This window comes from Anser anser (assembly GCF_964211835.1).
Source record: "Anser anser genome assembly, chromosome: 1".
NCBI classification, from domain to species: domain Eukaryota; kingdom Metazoa; phylum Chordata; class Aves; order Anseriformes; family Anatidae; genus Anser; species Anser anser.
Window position 1 is genome coordinate 213,974,080 of NC_139720.1, and position 14,050 is coordinate 213,988,129.

Below are 14,050 nucleotides of genomic sequence, written 5' to 3' on the forward strand. Positions count from 1 at the left end.
GGTCCCCTCGAGCCCCCCAGGGCTGTCCGCGATGAAGACTCCGGTGGGAGGAAGAAAACCCCATGCGGTGCGATCCCAAACCGCCAGGCCGGGGGTGTCACCCTGGGGAAGGGGCCAGGATTTTGGGGCTCAATGGGGGCCGGCACCCATGGGTGCCCCCGCAGCCCCCCTCCCCCCCCAAAAAAAATAATTGGGGGCCCAAAAATAAATTAAAAATTCCAATTTTCTTCAAATCCCCAGCTCCGTGGGGTCTTCGCCCACCCCGATTTTAATTTTTCCCCCGTTATTTTCCCCAAAACCCCCCCCGGGGGGGGGCTCATCCCACGCCCCCCCCCCCCCCCCCTCCCCCGCCAGGCGGCGCTGCCCGCGGGAATGGGCGGGGGGGGATCCTCGGGGCGTGGCGCTGACGTCACAAAGAGGGGGGTGCCCCGCATTGTGACGTCAGGAAAAGGGGCGGGGCCGGGGGGGGTTCCGAAGCGCGCCGTCGGCTCCATTCATAAAGCAGCGGCCGCGGGGGCGCCGCCTGCGATGGGGCGGCCCCGACGGGACCCCCCCGCTGCCACCCCCCGGTGTCACCCCCGCAGGGGGGGGACAGGTGAGTGTCCCTCTTCCCCCCCCCGCGCGGGTATTTCCCCGGGGGGGGGGTTGTTCTGGGCTGGGGGGGGGGCTCGGTTTGGGGCCGTAAAAGGGGAATTTTCCCACCCCGGGGGGGGGGGGGCGAGAAGGGGTTTTTGGGATGGGGGTCGGGGGGGGGGGGTGCCCATTTTGGGGGCCGGCTCCGTGCGCTGCGCTTCTTGGAAAAGCGGAGAAAAAAAGGAAAAATGAAGAAAAAAATAATCATAAAGGGGGGGGGGTGTATTGATTGCCCCCCCCTTGCCCCCAAAGTGGCCTGGAGCCCCCCCCCCCCCCAGGTTGGAGCCCCCCCCGGCTTCAGCCGCACCACAAATATAGGGCAGAAGAGGAGGGGAGAAAGTAGGTTATGAGAAACTCTGCGGTAACCGGCTGGGAAAACAGGCAGGGACTGGGGGGGTTTTGTGTTTTCTTCTTTTTTTTTTCTTCTTTTTTTCTTTTTTTAATTTTATTTTTTTTTTGACGGAGGTGGGAAATCCCAGCCAAACGCGCTTCTGGCGAGGGGCTGCCACCCTCAGCGGGGGCTGGAGGGACCCCCGCCTGCCCTCGGCACTGCCTATGGGACCGTTTCGCTTCCACACCGCGGTCTCACGAAGGTTGATTTGTTCCCCCCAGCCCCAGTGGGGCCCCGGGGGGGTTGTGATGGGGTCGAGCTTGGACCCGTCGGGGGGGGGTCAGAAAATCTCCCCCCCGCCTTGTGCTGCTCAGGTGGCCAAAGTGGCCACCAAGTGCTGTTCCCGAAGGGTTTCTGCACAGTTGTTCTTTTTTTTCTGCTCGGCTGAAAGCCGTGGGGAGGGGAAAGCCTGCCCCAAATCCCTGTGGGCAGCCTTGGGTTAAGGGGGGGGCAGGAATAAAGGGCTTGTTTCATCTGGGGGGGGTGCTCCTGGCCCTGAAACCCCCTGCCCCCTCGCTGCGCTGGGAGGACGCGGGGTGAGCGGAGGTCAGCTTTTCCCAAAAAATCTTCCCAGTCCGGTGCTGGCGAGGCTGGAGGTTTGGTTTCCACTTTTTATTTGGGTTTTTTTTCGTGGCCGGGAGCAGGCAGCGCCCCGGTCCTCAAACCTTATCCCTCCCCACTGTGGCTTGGGCACCCCAGGATATCCGTCCATCCCAGTACGAAGCATGAACTGGGGCGAACTGGGGCCGGTGTCTTCCACCTGGGGCCGGCCCCACTGGAGCTGTTAACCCTTTTCACAGCGTGCCCCTTACGCCAAAACCCTTTGGGTTTTGAGTCCCGGGATGTGCGGGCTCTGCTCACCCTTGGACGCTCCCCAAAATCCCAGCGGGGGCTGGGTTACCCCGGTGCAAGCGGGTCTAGGGCAGGGGGCGATCACCCACGGGTGCCCGCAGCGGCGCTCGGATCTGCCCATCCTCTCCCCCTCCATCCCCTTCCCCGTGGGGGGGACCTCAGCAAAACCCCCCCAAAGGGATCCGAGCGTCCCCCATCCCAAAATCCTGAGCTGTCGGAGCCCCGAACGCCGCCTCCCCGGAGGATTTAAGGGCTTCACGGCGGGTGAGGAGTCACCTCGGGGTGCCCTGCGCGGGGATCTGCATTGCAGCACCGTGTGCTGCCGCGGGGTTTCCCTCTCCCTTCCCACCCGAGGGGGGGGGGGGGGGCAGCTGCCCAAATTTTGGGGGGACTGGGGAGCCCCACCAGCGGGTTTTGGGGCTGGGAAGGTCGGTTTTGGGGTCTTTTGTAGGGGAGGCATGCTGGGGATGAGGCTGTGGGTTTGGGGATGTTTTGGGATGGTGTTGGGGTGCGGGATGCTTTGGGGGGGGTCCTGCAGGGGGGTCTGGGGAGCCACCTCCCCCTATCCAAGCTCTGTTCCACCCCCCCCCGTGCTCCTTCCACCCCACAGAGCCCCACTGGGTCACCACTCCCCCACTGACTGGGAGCTACTGGGAGGCACTGGGACACCCTGACACGGCTCTGGCCGTGCCAGCTGCGTCCCAGGCAGCTAATTACTGCTGGGCGCTAATTATGCATTACGGTGCCAACCCCCCCCCCCCCCCCCCCGGCACACAACGACCCCTTCATCAGCAGCACCCCCAGCACTTCGGGGGGGATTTTCAGGGGTTGTCCCCGCTCTCCCACCCCATCTTCGTTTATTTACTGTGGATTATTTTTAAAAAATATATAAAAAAAAAATTTGATTTATTATTTCGGTGACCCGCCACGAGGCTGGGGAGGATGCGTTATCGGTTCGCTCCGGAACGGGAAATTCCTGTGTTGAAATTTGGCACCAGTCGCTCCTTCCCCCGCCACGTTTTGGTGTCTCTGACCCCAGATGGAGTCAGGACCTGCGGGGATGGGCAGCGTTGCCGCCCCTCACACCTCCAGTAAGGTTTGGGGAGGGCATCAGGCCCCCCACGGTCCCGCAAACAGATGGGGGAGCCAGCGCCATCCCCCGTCACTTTTGGGGCATCGCCAAAAGCGAAGCTAAAAATCTGCGGGGTTTGAGGGCTGCGGGGTGATGGCTCTGGTGCCCGGGGGGATTTGGGGTGTCTCTGGGCCCCCGAATCCCTTCCCTGCTTCGTGGCACAGGAGGCAGAAACGTCCCTCTGCGGCAAAATGATGCCTTACAAAAGCAAAGCTCCGACCCCGTAAAACTGGTGGGTTTTTTAGCAATTTCTTCTTGCCCAAAATGAGGGCGCCCAGCAGCAAACGGGGTGCAGAGGGCGCAGCCGGGGGCGCATCGCTCCACCGATTTGTGAGCCCGGATTTGGGGTTTTGCCCCTGAGGGGGGCAAAACTGCGGCAGGGATCCGTGCCAATACTCCGCGTGCAGTGCAGCGGGGCCGCCGATGTCCCCGAAAATCCCCGTTTGGGTGGTGGCACCCCTTCCTTTTCCCTTTTTACGCGTTGCCAGCCCCGAGGAACCCGTGGTCGGCGTCTTTCCGACTGCGCACCGGGGCGCTTGGGTGCTCGCCAAGCCTCTTTCTGCCCCGTTCCTGGGAAAACTTCCAGCTGCCTTTTAATGATTCGCCTTTAATTAAACGCGCTGAGGCTGCGGGGAGCGCGTGGAGCCGAGCTGACGGCGTCGGGGACACCAGCTTCGGTGGCGTCGGGGCGGGGGGCGCGGGCACGGGTGCCCCCGATCCGATTTTTGTCTGCGATCGAATTTGGCAAATTTGCCCAAATTTGCCAAATTTCCCCCCCGCAGGAAGGGAGCGAGGGGCTTGGGGGGGCTGCACGGGGCTCCTGGGGGGGGTTGAGCAGGAGCAGGTTGAGGTAGCAGCGCTGAAAGGCGTGGGAGGTGCGAGCGCTGGCTGGTTTTGGGTTTTTTTTTTTTAAAGCTAAAATTGGGATTTCTTTGGGTGCTGAGTCACTGAAGGCCGGGCTTCAGCTGCGCCCAAAAGGGGCTCCTGCAAAATGTGTGGGGTTTTTGGGTTTGTTTTTTTTCAGTCGCGCGGGTGTTTTGCTCTATTATAAGGGAAACTTTAGGGTTTGGGAAATAACCCCAAAGCTGCCCTGCTGCAGCAAACGGGGCCGGGGAGCGCCCCGGCTGTGCCATACCCTACTTCTGTTCCTTTTACTGATTTTTTTTTCTTTTTTTTTTTCTTTTTTCAGCTGGATTGCTTCCCATAACTGCTGGCCAAGGGGGTGCTCGTGTAAAAGCACCCGAACGATGAGCCCTCGCTGTCCCCAGGGCAGGAATTAGGGGAGAAGGGGGGGGAGTCCCCGTCCCATCCCCGTGGTGCGGAGCCGGGGGGTTCCTGGCACCGCTTCCCTGCAGGTGTCCCCTGGTGAGGAGCAGCGGGATGCGCTGGTGGCTCGTCGCTGTCCTGGGGGTGAGTACGGCCTCGTCCCCCCTCGCTGGTGCCCTGCTGCTTGTCCCTGTCCCCTGCTTGGCTCCAAAGCCCCTGGTGCCCCCCCCCCTCCCAGGGCTGTGAATAGCTTGGAGGGGTCAGCCCAGGACGCCTGGGGACGGTGGAAATATCCCGGTGCGCTCGGGGTGGTCCCAAAATAACCCCCCGTGCGCCAGCCCCGGCGGGGACGGCAGGGACAGGGACCCGCTTTGGGGCAGCCACCCTGCCCCTGTGCCCGTGCCAGGGGTGCTCAGTTGGGGTTGAGGGGTTTTGTTGTGGTTTTTTTCTCCTCCTGGTTTGCTCTCGCTGCAGTGCCCGCGGCGGTTTTGCATCGGGCACTTGGCTTCTGGTGGGTTCGCACCCGTCACGTCGCTCGTGATGGGTTTGCGCCCGCTGTGGGGCACGAAATGGGTTCGCGTCCATCCCGTCGCCCGCCACGGGTTTGCATCAAGCTACGGCGTGCGCTATGGGATGGACAGTGCCTGGCACGTTGCTCCTGAGGGGTTTGCATCCACCACGGCCCGGGCGTTGGGGTTGCAACCGGCATTTTGTGAGTGGGGGGGTTGGCACCTGCCGCGGTGCACGCAGCGGGCTCGCACCCATCCCGTCGCTCGTGACACGGCGCGTGCCGTGCCTTCGCATCGATCCCGCCACCACAATGGCTTTGCATCCGTCACGACGCTTACGATGGGCTCAGCACCTCTCTCTGCTTCTCCCACAGGTGGTGAGCGGCCCCGGCACAGGGACCGCAGGCTGCGGGGCGCCGCGATGCCTGCCCGGAGAGGAACCCGTCGGGGTAAGCGGCGCAAAAAGCGGCGCCTCCATCCTAGGAGCCAGGAGCCGACCGCGGCACGGCTGCCGTACGGGCTCCATCCATCCCTCACCTCTCTTTCCACCCGTGCAGGCGTGCGGCTCGGCACAGACGTGCCGCCCGTGCCCCCCCGGCGCTTTCTCCCCGGGGGACGCGCCGTGCGCCCCGCACACCCGCTGCCACGCCGCCAACCGGCTCCTCCTGGCACCAGGGACGGCGGCGGCCGACAGCCGCTGCGGAGGCTGCGTGCACGGGTGAGCCCTCCACGGGGTTTGCTCCTTAGGGTGCTGGTTTGGGGGGTATTGGGGGTTTTTTGCACGAACCCGCTCCGTCCCCAGCCCTGAAGCACGCTGCACCCCGCAGGTTTTACAGCCCTGATGGCGAGAGGGAGCCCCGGGGCCGGTGCCTGCCCTGCTCCGTTGCCCCCCCCAGCACCCCGGGGTGCCCAGGTGGGTGCAGGACGGTGCTGTCGGGTGCTCGGGCTGGGAGGTTTCGGCTTTGTTGCATCGCGGGGTGCAACATCGCGGGATGCAGGATCGGCGCGCGCCGTCCCCTACCCCACGCCGCTGTCACCTGGGGGCTGTGGGTGGCATCCTGCCCACCCGGTGGCAGCTGAGGACGCTTCCCCTCGTGGCACACGTGGGGGAACTTTGCCAAAAAAAAAAAACCCACCACTTCTGGTGCTTACTGCAGGCCAGCGGCAAGCCCGGAGCGCGGCGGCACCGCGGGGGCCGGCGGGGAGCAACGGGACGCGGGAGGCTCGGCCGGAGGAGGCGGCAGCGGCGCAGTCGGCCGTGCTGGCCATCGTGCCCGTCTTCTGCGCCATGGGCTTGCTGGGCATCCTCGTCTGCAACCTACTGAAGAAGAAGGGCTACCACTGCACCGCGCACAAGGAGCCTGACCCCGGGGCCGGCACCGGTGAGCCCTGGTCCCGTGCGCCCTGGGGTCTGGGTGCTGCTGCGCCCCAAGCCCGGTGTGGGGCGGGTTTGGTCCCCAAAAGGGTCCCAGATCTGGAGGTGGCTGCATGTGGCCAAGCTGGGGACGCCACTGGGGCCACCCCGAGGCACCTTGCCCTGCTCGAGCCCATCCCCGTGGCTTCTGGTCCCCGAATTGTCCCCGTGGCCAGAGCTCGCCCCCCGCCCACCGAGCCCCCTCTGTGTGCCTCCAGGTCCCAGCTCCGTCTACCAGATCGAGGACGCCAACGAGGACACCATCGGGGTCCTGGTGCGCCTGATCACCGAGAAGAAAGGTCGTGGGGGGGGGGGGGGATTACAGGGGGGGTCCCCAAATAGCTGGGGAAGGGTTTGGGACCCCCCAGGTGACCCTTTGCTGCCCACCTCCCGCAGAAAATGCCGCGGCGCTGGAGGAGCTGCTGAAGGAGCATCACAGCGCGCAGCTGGTGGCACCGGGCTGCAAACCTGCCTATAAGTGAGCCCCCCAAAACCCTACTGAGCCCCCCCCCAGTCCCACCGAGCCCTCCATGGTCCTACTGAGCCCCCCCCAACCCCACTGAGCTCCCCCCCACCATGTACCTGGCATCTCCTGTCCCCCCCCCACAGGCTGCACCTCCTGCCTCAGTTTCCCCCCGCGTGCCGGCACCAGCAGCACCTGCACACGGTGCACGGCCCGGCCCCCCCCTCGGACCCCCCCTGCACCCGCTGCAGCCAGAAGAAGTGGCCCCAGGTGCTGCCGTCCCCCGGTAATGCCACCAAGGCCACCAAACCCGGGGCCAAGGCCGGCCGCCCCGGCGAGATCACCATCCTCTCCGTCGGCAGGTGAGCGCGGGGCGGGCGCACAGGGTGGGGGTGGGGGGACAACAGGGACCCCCCCACCCAACCCCATAGTCACGGGGTGTCCCCCTGCAGGTTTCGGGTGTCCCGTATCCCCGAGCAGAAGCCCGGCACGGCAGCGGGGACCGGGGGTGACCCGTCCCGGGGTCCCCTCCCCGCCGGCAGCGGGACGAGGCCGTCGTGGCTGAAGAGCACCGAGAGCCGCCCCGAGGTGAGGGGGGGGGACACGGGGGGGGGGGCAGCCCTTGGGTTTGGGGGCATGCAGGGCTTGGGGAGGGAGGGAGGGGGCTGGGTTACGGGTGCCCTTCTGCCCTTGGGGGATTTTCCCTGGGGGAAACGGCGCGGCGTTGCGCCGGGCTGTTCACTCTGAAGCCTACTGACGGCAGCTCTCAGATCTACCCGGCGCTTTCGGGGCTCTCCAGCGGGGTGCAGGCTTTTTCGGGGATTTATTTTTCCAGACCTAACGTTTTTTTTTTTTTCGGAAGGGGCTCGTGGGCTGGGAGGTGCTGGGCGAGGGGGGCCAAGCACAGCGGGATGGGACGGAGGTCGCCCCCCCACCCCGTGACCACGGTTCCCCTTCGCTTCCCAGGGCAGCCCCTCCGCGGCCAGGCTCGGGGACAGCACCCTCGCCATGTGACACCCCCGGGGGTCCCCAAATCAGCCCCGCCGCAGAGTGAGGGGCTCAGCACCCCACAGGGTGACCCAGCACCGCCTGGGGTGACGGCAGCCAAAGAAGGGGACGCCCCAAGCCGTGTCCCCCCCCTCCCGGTGGGTGTCCCCAGACGGATGTCCCCAGCTCGGTGGCACCAGGACGACCGCGGCTCACCGGGGCTCAGCACCGCCCCGCTCCTCGCTCACCCCACCCGGGCCCTTTATGGCCGTCGGGTGATGGACTCTTAATTTTATTTTTTTTTTAAAGCCACTTGGGTTAATTTCTGGAAATGAAGTCACTAACACGGGGGTCACCCCCCCCACCCCCCAGTCACATAGGGGACCGTGTCCCCTCCCTGTCCCCAAGCCTCACTGCTGACAGCAGGCTTGGCACCAGCGCTGGCACTCCCCAGCACCCCGTTTTGGGGCAGCGTTGCCCCTTTTTCCTATATTTATTTACCTAGCCCTTTGTGTCGTGGTTTCCTAAATACTTTTTTTTTAATTTGAATTCTCCCGGGTTTGTTCCTGGAAATGATGTTAATAAATGTGCTCCGTTTTGGGGCAGGAACCTAGGGTTTGATGTTTCCTTTTTTTTTATTATTATTTTTCCCATTCTTTCCTCCCACCCCCCCGTGCTTAAGGCCAGGGGTGGGGGCTGGTGGCCCTGCCCTTGTCACAGCAGGACCTGGGGGGGACTCAGCACCGTGGCCCCAAGGGGGCATGATCCAGTGTCACCTGGAGACGTGGCCGGTCCCTTGTCCTCCCCAGCTGGCACCCAGCCTGGAGGTGGCCTCGGGGGGACGGTGACACCCCCGGGGACCCAGCAGGGACGGCAGGGACCAAGCATGGACCAAGCAGAGCTCCACCAGCGGGACCCATGGGGGGCACCGGCCACCGGGATGGCTCCTGGAGAGCTGTAGGGATGGAAACCAGACGTTTTTGGGAACTTCAGGAACCGACGTCCCTCTGACACCGGGTGCTCAGCACCTCGGCCCGTGCTGGTCCCCCGGGGCACGGCACAAATCCCACCGTGCGCCCGGCCAAGGCTGGGCTCCATCCGAAACCCCACCACGGAGAACATCGCGGTGGCGAGGTTATGTTGGGACCAGGTCAGCACCCTTCAGCCCCCACCCCACCACCCCTCCCCGGAGCACATTTGTGGTGTGGGACCCCCGCAGGACCACGTCACGGCACCAAAAAAACCACCAAGCACCAAACCCCTGGCGGGCTCCGTCGTGTTTCGGGCGTTTTTTTGTGGTTTTTTTTTTTGGAAACATTTTTTAATAGTTATCGAATGTTCTACATCTTACAGTAAATATCGTACAGTTACAAACTCTTGGCCGAAACCCGTCAGGGAGATCACGGACTGATCTTCAGGACGAAAGGGAACAGGAAAAAAAAAAACAAAAACCAAACGAAAAAGCCAGATTTACACTTTATATTCACAAGCCGCGGCCGTGGGGCTCTCCAGCGCGTCGGTTCGAGGCCGTGTTCCCTACACACCTGGGAGACTCAGTTTGGAAGACATGTTTATTTCTTTTTTTTTTATTATTATTTTTTTGCTTAAGAGTTCCAATAATAGCTAAAAACGAGCTGATCCAAGCTGTCCTGTCGGTCGAAAGGGATTAAAACACCGATGGAGAAAGACGGACGGGGCGCGCCGGTTGGGTTTCGGCGGCTCCGCGCTGTGGGACGGGGAGGATTTTGGGGGGGGGGGGGGTCTGCGTGATGCCCCCGCGTCCCCTTTCCCCTTCCTCGCTGCATCCCAGTGGCCCCCCCAGCCCTGCCGACTGCTGTCCCCACGGCTCCTGCCACTCGCCCTGCACCAAGGGCTGGGATGCTGCGGGTTGATCGGGGTTTTTCCTACAGGCTGGCCGCATTCAGGCAGTAAAAGCGGTCATCGGACCACGCGTTTTGCTGCTTTTTTTTTTGAGGAAAAAGCCCCCAAACCCAACGATTTGTAAGGGTCAGTCTTTGGCAAGCCAGGAAACGCCGTGCCAAAGCTCTCCTGCCTCCCGGGCTCCTTACCAGGCTTTGCTTTGCCTGATTTCCCCACGGGAAAGATTCGCTAGGGCACAGCGGAGAAACCACCCCGCACGGCCGCCTGGATGGGGAAGGGATGGGATGGGGAGGGGAAGGGATGGGGATGGGGATGGGAAAGAGATGGGGATGGGGAAGGGAAGGGTTGAGGAAGGGTTGGGGAAGGGTTGGGGAAGGGAAGGGAAGGGAAGGGAAGGGAAGGGAAGGGAAGGGAAGGGAAGGGAAGGGAAGGGAAGGGAAGGGAAGGGAAGGGAAGGGAAGGGAAGGGAAGGGAAGGGAAGGGAAGGGAAGGGAAGGGAAGGGAAGGGAAGGGACGAGGGGCAGCACACTGGGGACAGTCGGTGCTGGGCGGTCGCAGCCAAAAGCCGGGGTCGCAGGGAGGGGAAGGAGCCACAGCCCTCCCTCAGACTGGAAATATCAGCATTTTAACAACAACAAAAAAAAAAAAGGAGAAGAAAGGGAAAAAGTGGATTTATAGGTACCCCACGGCTCTTATTGCTATCTGCAGCTGGTTGGATTTTAGCATCGAAAACAAAACCCCGAACGCCAGGATTTTCGCCCTCCGGGCGAGATCTGGGCTCCCGGCCCCCCCCCCCCCCGTGCCGTGGGGGTCAAATTCCTCGGGGGGGAGGAATTCCTCGCTAGGGGGAATTCCTCAGGGCCAAATTCCTCGCTAGGGGCCGGGGCCGGGGGTCCCGGTCGTGTCCCCCCAGCCAGAAGCAGAGCCCCCAGCCTCGCGCCCCCCGAAAGCGTCCGGCACCGCTTCGCCCGCCGCGCTCCTCTCGTCTACAGCAAACATCCGCCGTGAAACCAGACCAGAACAGAAACTTAAAGAACACGGAAGGGTTAAAAAAAAAAGCGCTGAAATTACAGATTTCCAACCACGCCGAAGCTTTACTGGCGCTTTTGGGTCATCAGCCTCGGCCAGGGCGGCATGGGGCTGGGGGTCCCGGTCCTAACCACAGCTGGGAAGGGATTTTTCTTGGCAAAATTTTCCTTTTTTCCCAGAGTTTTGCCCTCTGGAGAAGCGGTGCTGCGCCCTCTGCTTCGCCTCCATCACCTCTAAAGGGATTTTAACCCCCTCCTGCGAGTTAAACCTCGTCCTCCTGCCTGAATTTCCTCCCGCTTGCCGTGCAGCCACGTAAAAGTGAGGGCAGCAGCGCTTCGGTGGGACACGACTCTTGTTCCCCCCACCGGTGTCACCCCTCCTGCCACCTCCCCATCCGTCACCTCCGCCAAGACTCGGAGGGTTTCCTCCTTCCTGCCCACCCTTTCCCACCCAAAATGCTGCATTCCCCAAAAAACGTCACTGCCCCTTCTCACCGCCCCTTCACATCCTAGCCCCGTTAGCAAGGTCATGCTCTCTCCCCACCACCTGTGAGGTGGCTTGGGTGGGGACAGCAGCACCGTGGCCACCGCCTGGGTGCCTTTTTCTCACCGTGCGTAACAGCAGAGGAAAAGAGGAAAAGGCAGCCCCCCCCCCCCCCGCAGGAGCGAGCCCGCACCCAAAATTTGGCCTCCCCAGGGACCCCACCCCCCCCAATGGTCCCACAGCTCCGGTTCTCCCTGCAGGGCACACGCAAAGGTGGCAGAGCGCTGGGTTTGGGATGGAAATGCTTCGACACCTCTGATGGAAACCCTTCTACAACCAGAACACCAAAATTTGTCTTGGCCACCTCTGATGGAAACCCTTCTACAACCAGAACACCAACATTTGTCTTGGCCACCTCTGATGGAAACTCTTCTACAACCAGAACACCAACATTTGTCTTGGATACCTCTGATGGAAACCCTTCTACAACCAGAACACCAAAATTTGTCTTGGATACCTCTGATGGAAACCGTTCTACAACCAGAACACCAAAATTTGTCTTCGACACCTCTGATGGAAACCCTTCTACAACCAGAACACCAACATTTGTCTTGGCCACCTCTGATGGAAACCCTTCTACAACCAGAGCACCAACATTTGTCTTGGACACCTCTGATGGAAACCCTTCTACAACCAGAACACCAAAATTTGTCTTGGCCACCTCTGATGGAAACCCTTCTACAACCAGAACACCAAAATTTGTCTTCGACACCTCTGATGGAAACCCTTCTACAACCAGAACACCAACGTTTGTCTTGGCCACCTCTGATGGAAACCCTTCTACAACCAGAACACCAAAATTTGGCTGCCAAAGGGGCTCGCCAAAGCCTCTCGCCCCACGGGCAGGAAAGGTTTTGGCTCCTTGCCCTCTGCGGGTGCCAATGAGCCAGGGGAAGGAATTAAAAAAAACAAAACACCCAAACCTCATCAGATCCCACCAGCGAGGAGGAGACGCCATAACCCCCAGCTCTGCACCGTTTCCGGCACTTTCTTCCCCAAACTGAGCGTTTTTCCTCCTTTCGCCCCAAAACCCAGCATCACCTCCCGAGCCAGGGCCGGGAACCGAGGCAGTGGCACCTGCCTCCGGAGCGGCCCTGGGCATCACCAGCCATGGTTGTAGGGCCGTTAATTTGCTTAACGAGTTTATCTCGTGGCCTCATGACAACGTCTCAGCACTGACAGACAGCTCCCGGCACGGACACCACGCAGGGCAGGGCTCAGCCAGGTGCCAAAGACCCCCAAGACCCCCGGTCTGGCCTCTACGCCGCCTCGGGGACCTCGGTGAGGCCACGCAGAGCAAGCAGCAGGGACGTTTTGGTGCTGCTCAAGGGCTCCGAAACCACGGGGACGCTTCCTACCAAGGGGCTGGAGCTGTCAGAGGGCTCCGGGAGCATCGCAGAGCCCAGGGGCTGCGGGATTCGCACGCGTGCCGAGCGCAAATATTTTGGCACGCTTGAGGGAAAAGTCCAAAATCAATTTATTTTGTTTTCTCTCTTAGGAAAAAAGAAGAAAATCTAGTTTCTGGGTTTGGGGCTGAGAATTTACAAACGGCATTGTCTGCAAGCTGGAAAGCCCCCGAGACAGCGCCCTGAGCCCTCGGGCACCTCGGGGAAGCCCGGCGAGCGGGGTGCCACCGGCCGTGCCTCCCCTCCTCGCGCCCGTGGGTGGGCCAAAAGCGCCCAGAAACGGCCCCGATCCCCGCAGCCTCCACGAGCCCCTCGCCTCCGGCTGGACCCTCACCGCTTGGAGGAGCATTTCTCCTCCAACCTTGGCCGTAACACCCCCCAGAAAAAAAAAAACGGGGCGGGGGGCACCCCTCTCACCAGCCAGCCTCCGTCCCCAAAAACCGCCGGGCTCCGCGCTCCATTCCCCAGCCTCCCCACGTGCCTCCAGCCAGGCTGGGAAGGGGCTTGGGAACCTCTCACCCTGCCCAGAAGGGTCCTGGGGCGGGGGGGTCCTGGCCACCCCTTCCCGTGGCGCAAGATAATTTTTGCCCATTTTTTTTTTTCACAGCAGACCCAATGGCGAGCGGTCCTCCTACGTCCTACAAGCGCGTCACGTCGCTAAGGGTATTTCTAGGCGCTTACTCCTACCAAAGAAGGGCTGAGTTCAGCATTTCACCGCAGAGAACGCGTTAGAATCTATCACGACAGCTACCTGGAAGACACCAATTTTCCTGTAACGTGTTTACGGAAGATTAAATAATTTAATGTTCTTCAACTTAAAAATACACCCCAACCGAATGGGAACGAGCCTGCCTACCAGCGCTGTGCTTTTCACGTAGTACCCTGAACATCAAACCACTCTTACTAGGCAAAGAAAACCTAGGCTCTCGTCAACAACAACAACAACGGGGAAAAAAAAAAGAAAAAAAAAAAGGGAACGGAAAGAACCCAAACGAACGAGGAGTGGGGATTTTTGCACCGCTCGGCTGGGCAATGGTGCGGAGTGAAATATGCTGAGCTTGCAGACGACGGGACCAAAGAGAGACCTTTACTATTGCTCAGTGTCAGGATGTGTGTTACACGACTGATGGGGGTCAGGGGAGAGGGGAGGGGGGAAAAAACAAAAAAAAAAAAAGAGGCAGAAGATTAGAAAAAGCAGCTTTTACAAAAACCACTAAAGAATGCATAAAGTGACCCTTGCACTTTTTTTTTTTCTTTTTTCGTTTTTTTTTTTCTTTTGTTCTCGCAAACAGACGAGGTGCTGCAGTCCGGCGGCCGCAGCCCCGATGTAAGACTTGTGGAGTTGCATACGATGTCTGACTCTGGATCTGGAAGAGAGCAGAGACATCGCGGAGGGGTTGGGGGCACCGGGGAGGCAAAGCGAGGGCGGGCTCCAACCTTCGCTCACGCTGCGGGAGGGTTTTTTTTTCGGGGTGTGGATGGAGCTGAGAAAGCGTCGGCTCACCGGCAGAGAGCTTTAAGCGCGTGGCCAGGGTTGGAAGACG

The 14,050-nt window shown here is 61.3% G+C and overlaps 2 protein-coding genes across 20 annotated transcripts in view; one reads left to right on the top strand and one right to left on the bottom strand.

Annotated features, from left to right (window-relative positions):
* Positions 1-437: 437 nt before the first annotated feature.
* Positions 438-8,261, top strand: RELT (RELT TNF receptor). 7 transcript variants are annotated; one of them, XM_083820955.1, is made up of 11 exons: positions 438-595; positions 4,198-4,418; positions 5,158-5,232; positions 5,341-5,501; positions 5,611-5,696; positions 5,941-6,165; positions 6,416-6,496; positions 6,594-6,675; positions 6,807-7,022; positions 7,113-7,248; positions 7,627-8,261. In XM_083820955.1, the coding sequence occupies exons 2-11, from the start codon at positions 4,389-4,391 to the stop codon at positions 7,672-7,674; spliced, it is 1,140 nt and encodes a 379-aa protein (XP_083677081.1). In that variant the 5' UTR covers positions 438-595; positions 4,198-4,388; the 3' UTR covers positions 7,675-8,261. The 7 variants fall into 7 exon arrangements, with proteins under 7 accessions (XP_083677081.1, XP_083677076.1, XP_083677080.1 ...); XM_083820950.1 differs by having other exon boundaries at positions 4,198-5,232; positions 7,523-8,261; XM_083820954.1 differs by having other exon boundaries at positions 4,198-5,232.
* A 4,315-nt stretch (positions 8,262-12,576) lies between these two features.
* FAM168A (family with sequence similarity 168 member A) overlaps positions 12,577-14,050 on the bottom strand; it is a 178,579-nt gene continuing 177,105 nt past the window's right edge. For all 13 annotated transcript variants that reach the window (XM_083820977.1, XM_083820983.1, XM_083820975.1 and 10 more), the window contains one exon: positions 12,577-13,873. The gene's annotated coding sequence lies outside the window, so the exon portion shown is untranslated. The remainder of the gene's footprint in view (positions 13,874-14,050) is intronic.

Excerpts from the sequence above, each read along its gene's own strand:
- RELT (XM_083820950.1), top strand. The coding sequence starts at position 4,903 with ATGGGATGGACAGTGCCTGGCACGTTGCTCCTGAGGGGTTTGCATCCA. Across the intron at positions 6,166-6,415 it reads TGACCCCGGGGCCGGCACCG|GTCCCAGCTCCGTCTACCAG; the intron begins GTGAGCCCTGGT and ends GTGTGCCTCCAG. Across the intron at positions 6,676-6,806 it reads GGCTGCAAACCTGCCTATAA|GCTGCACCTCCTGCCTCAGT; the intron begins GTGAGCCCCCCA and ends CCCCCCCCACAG.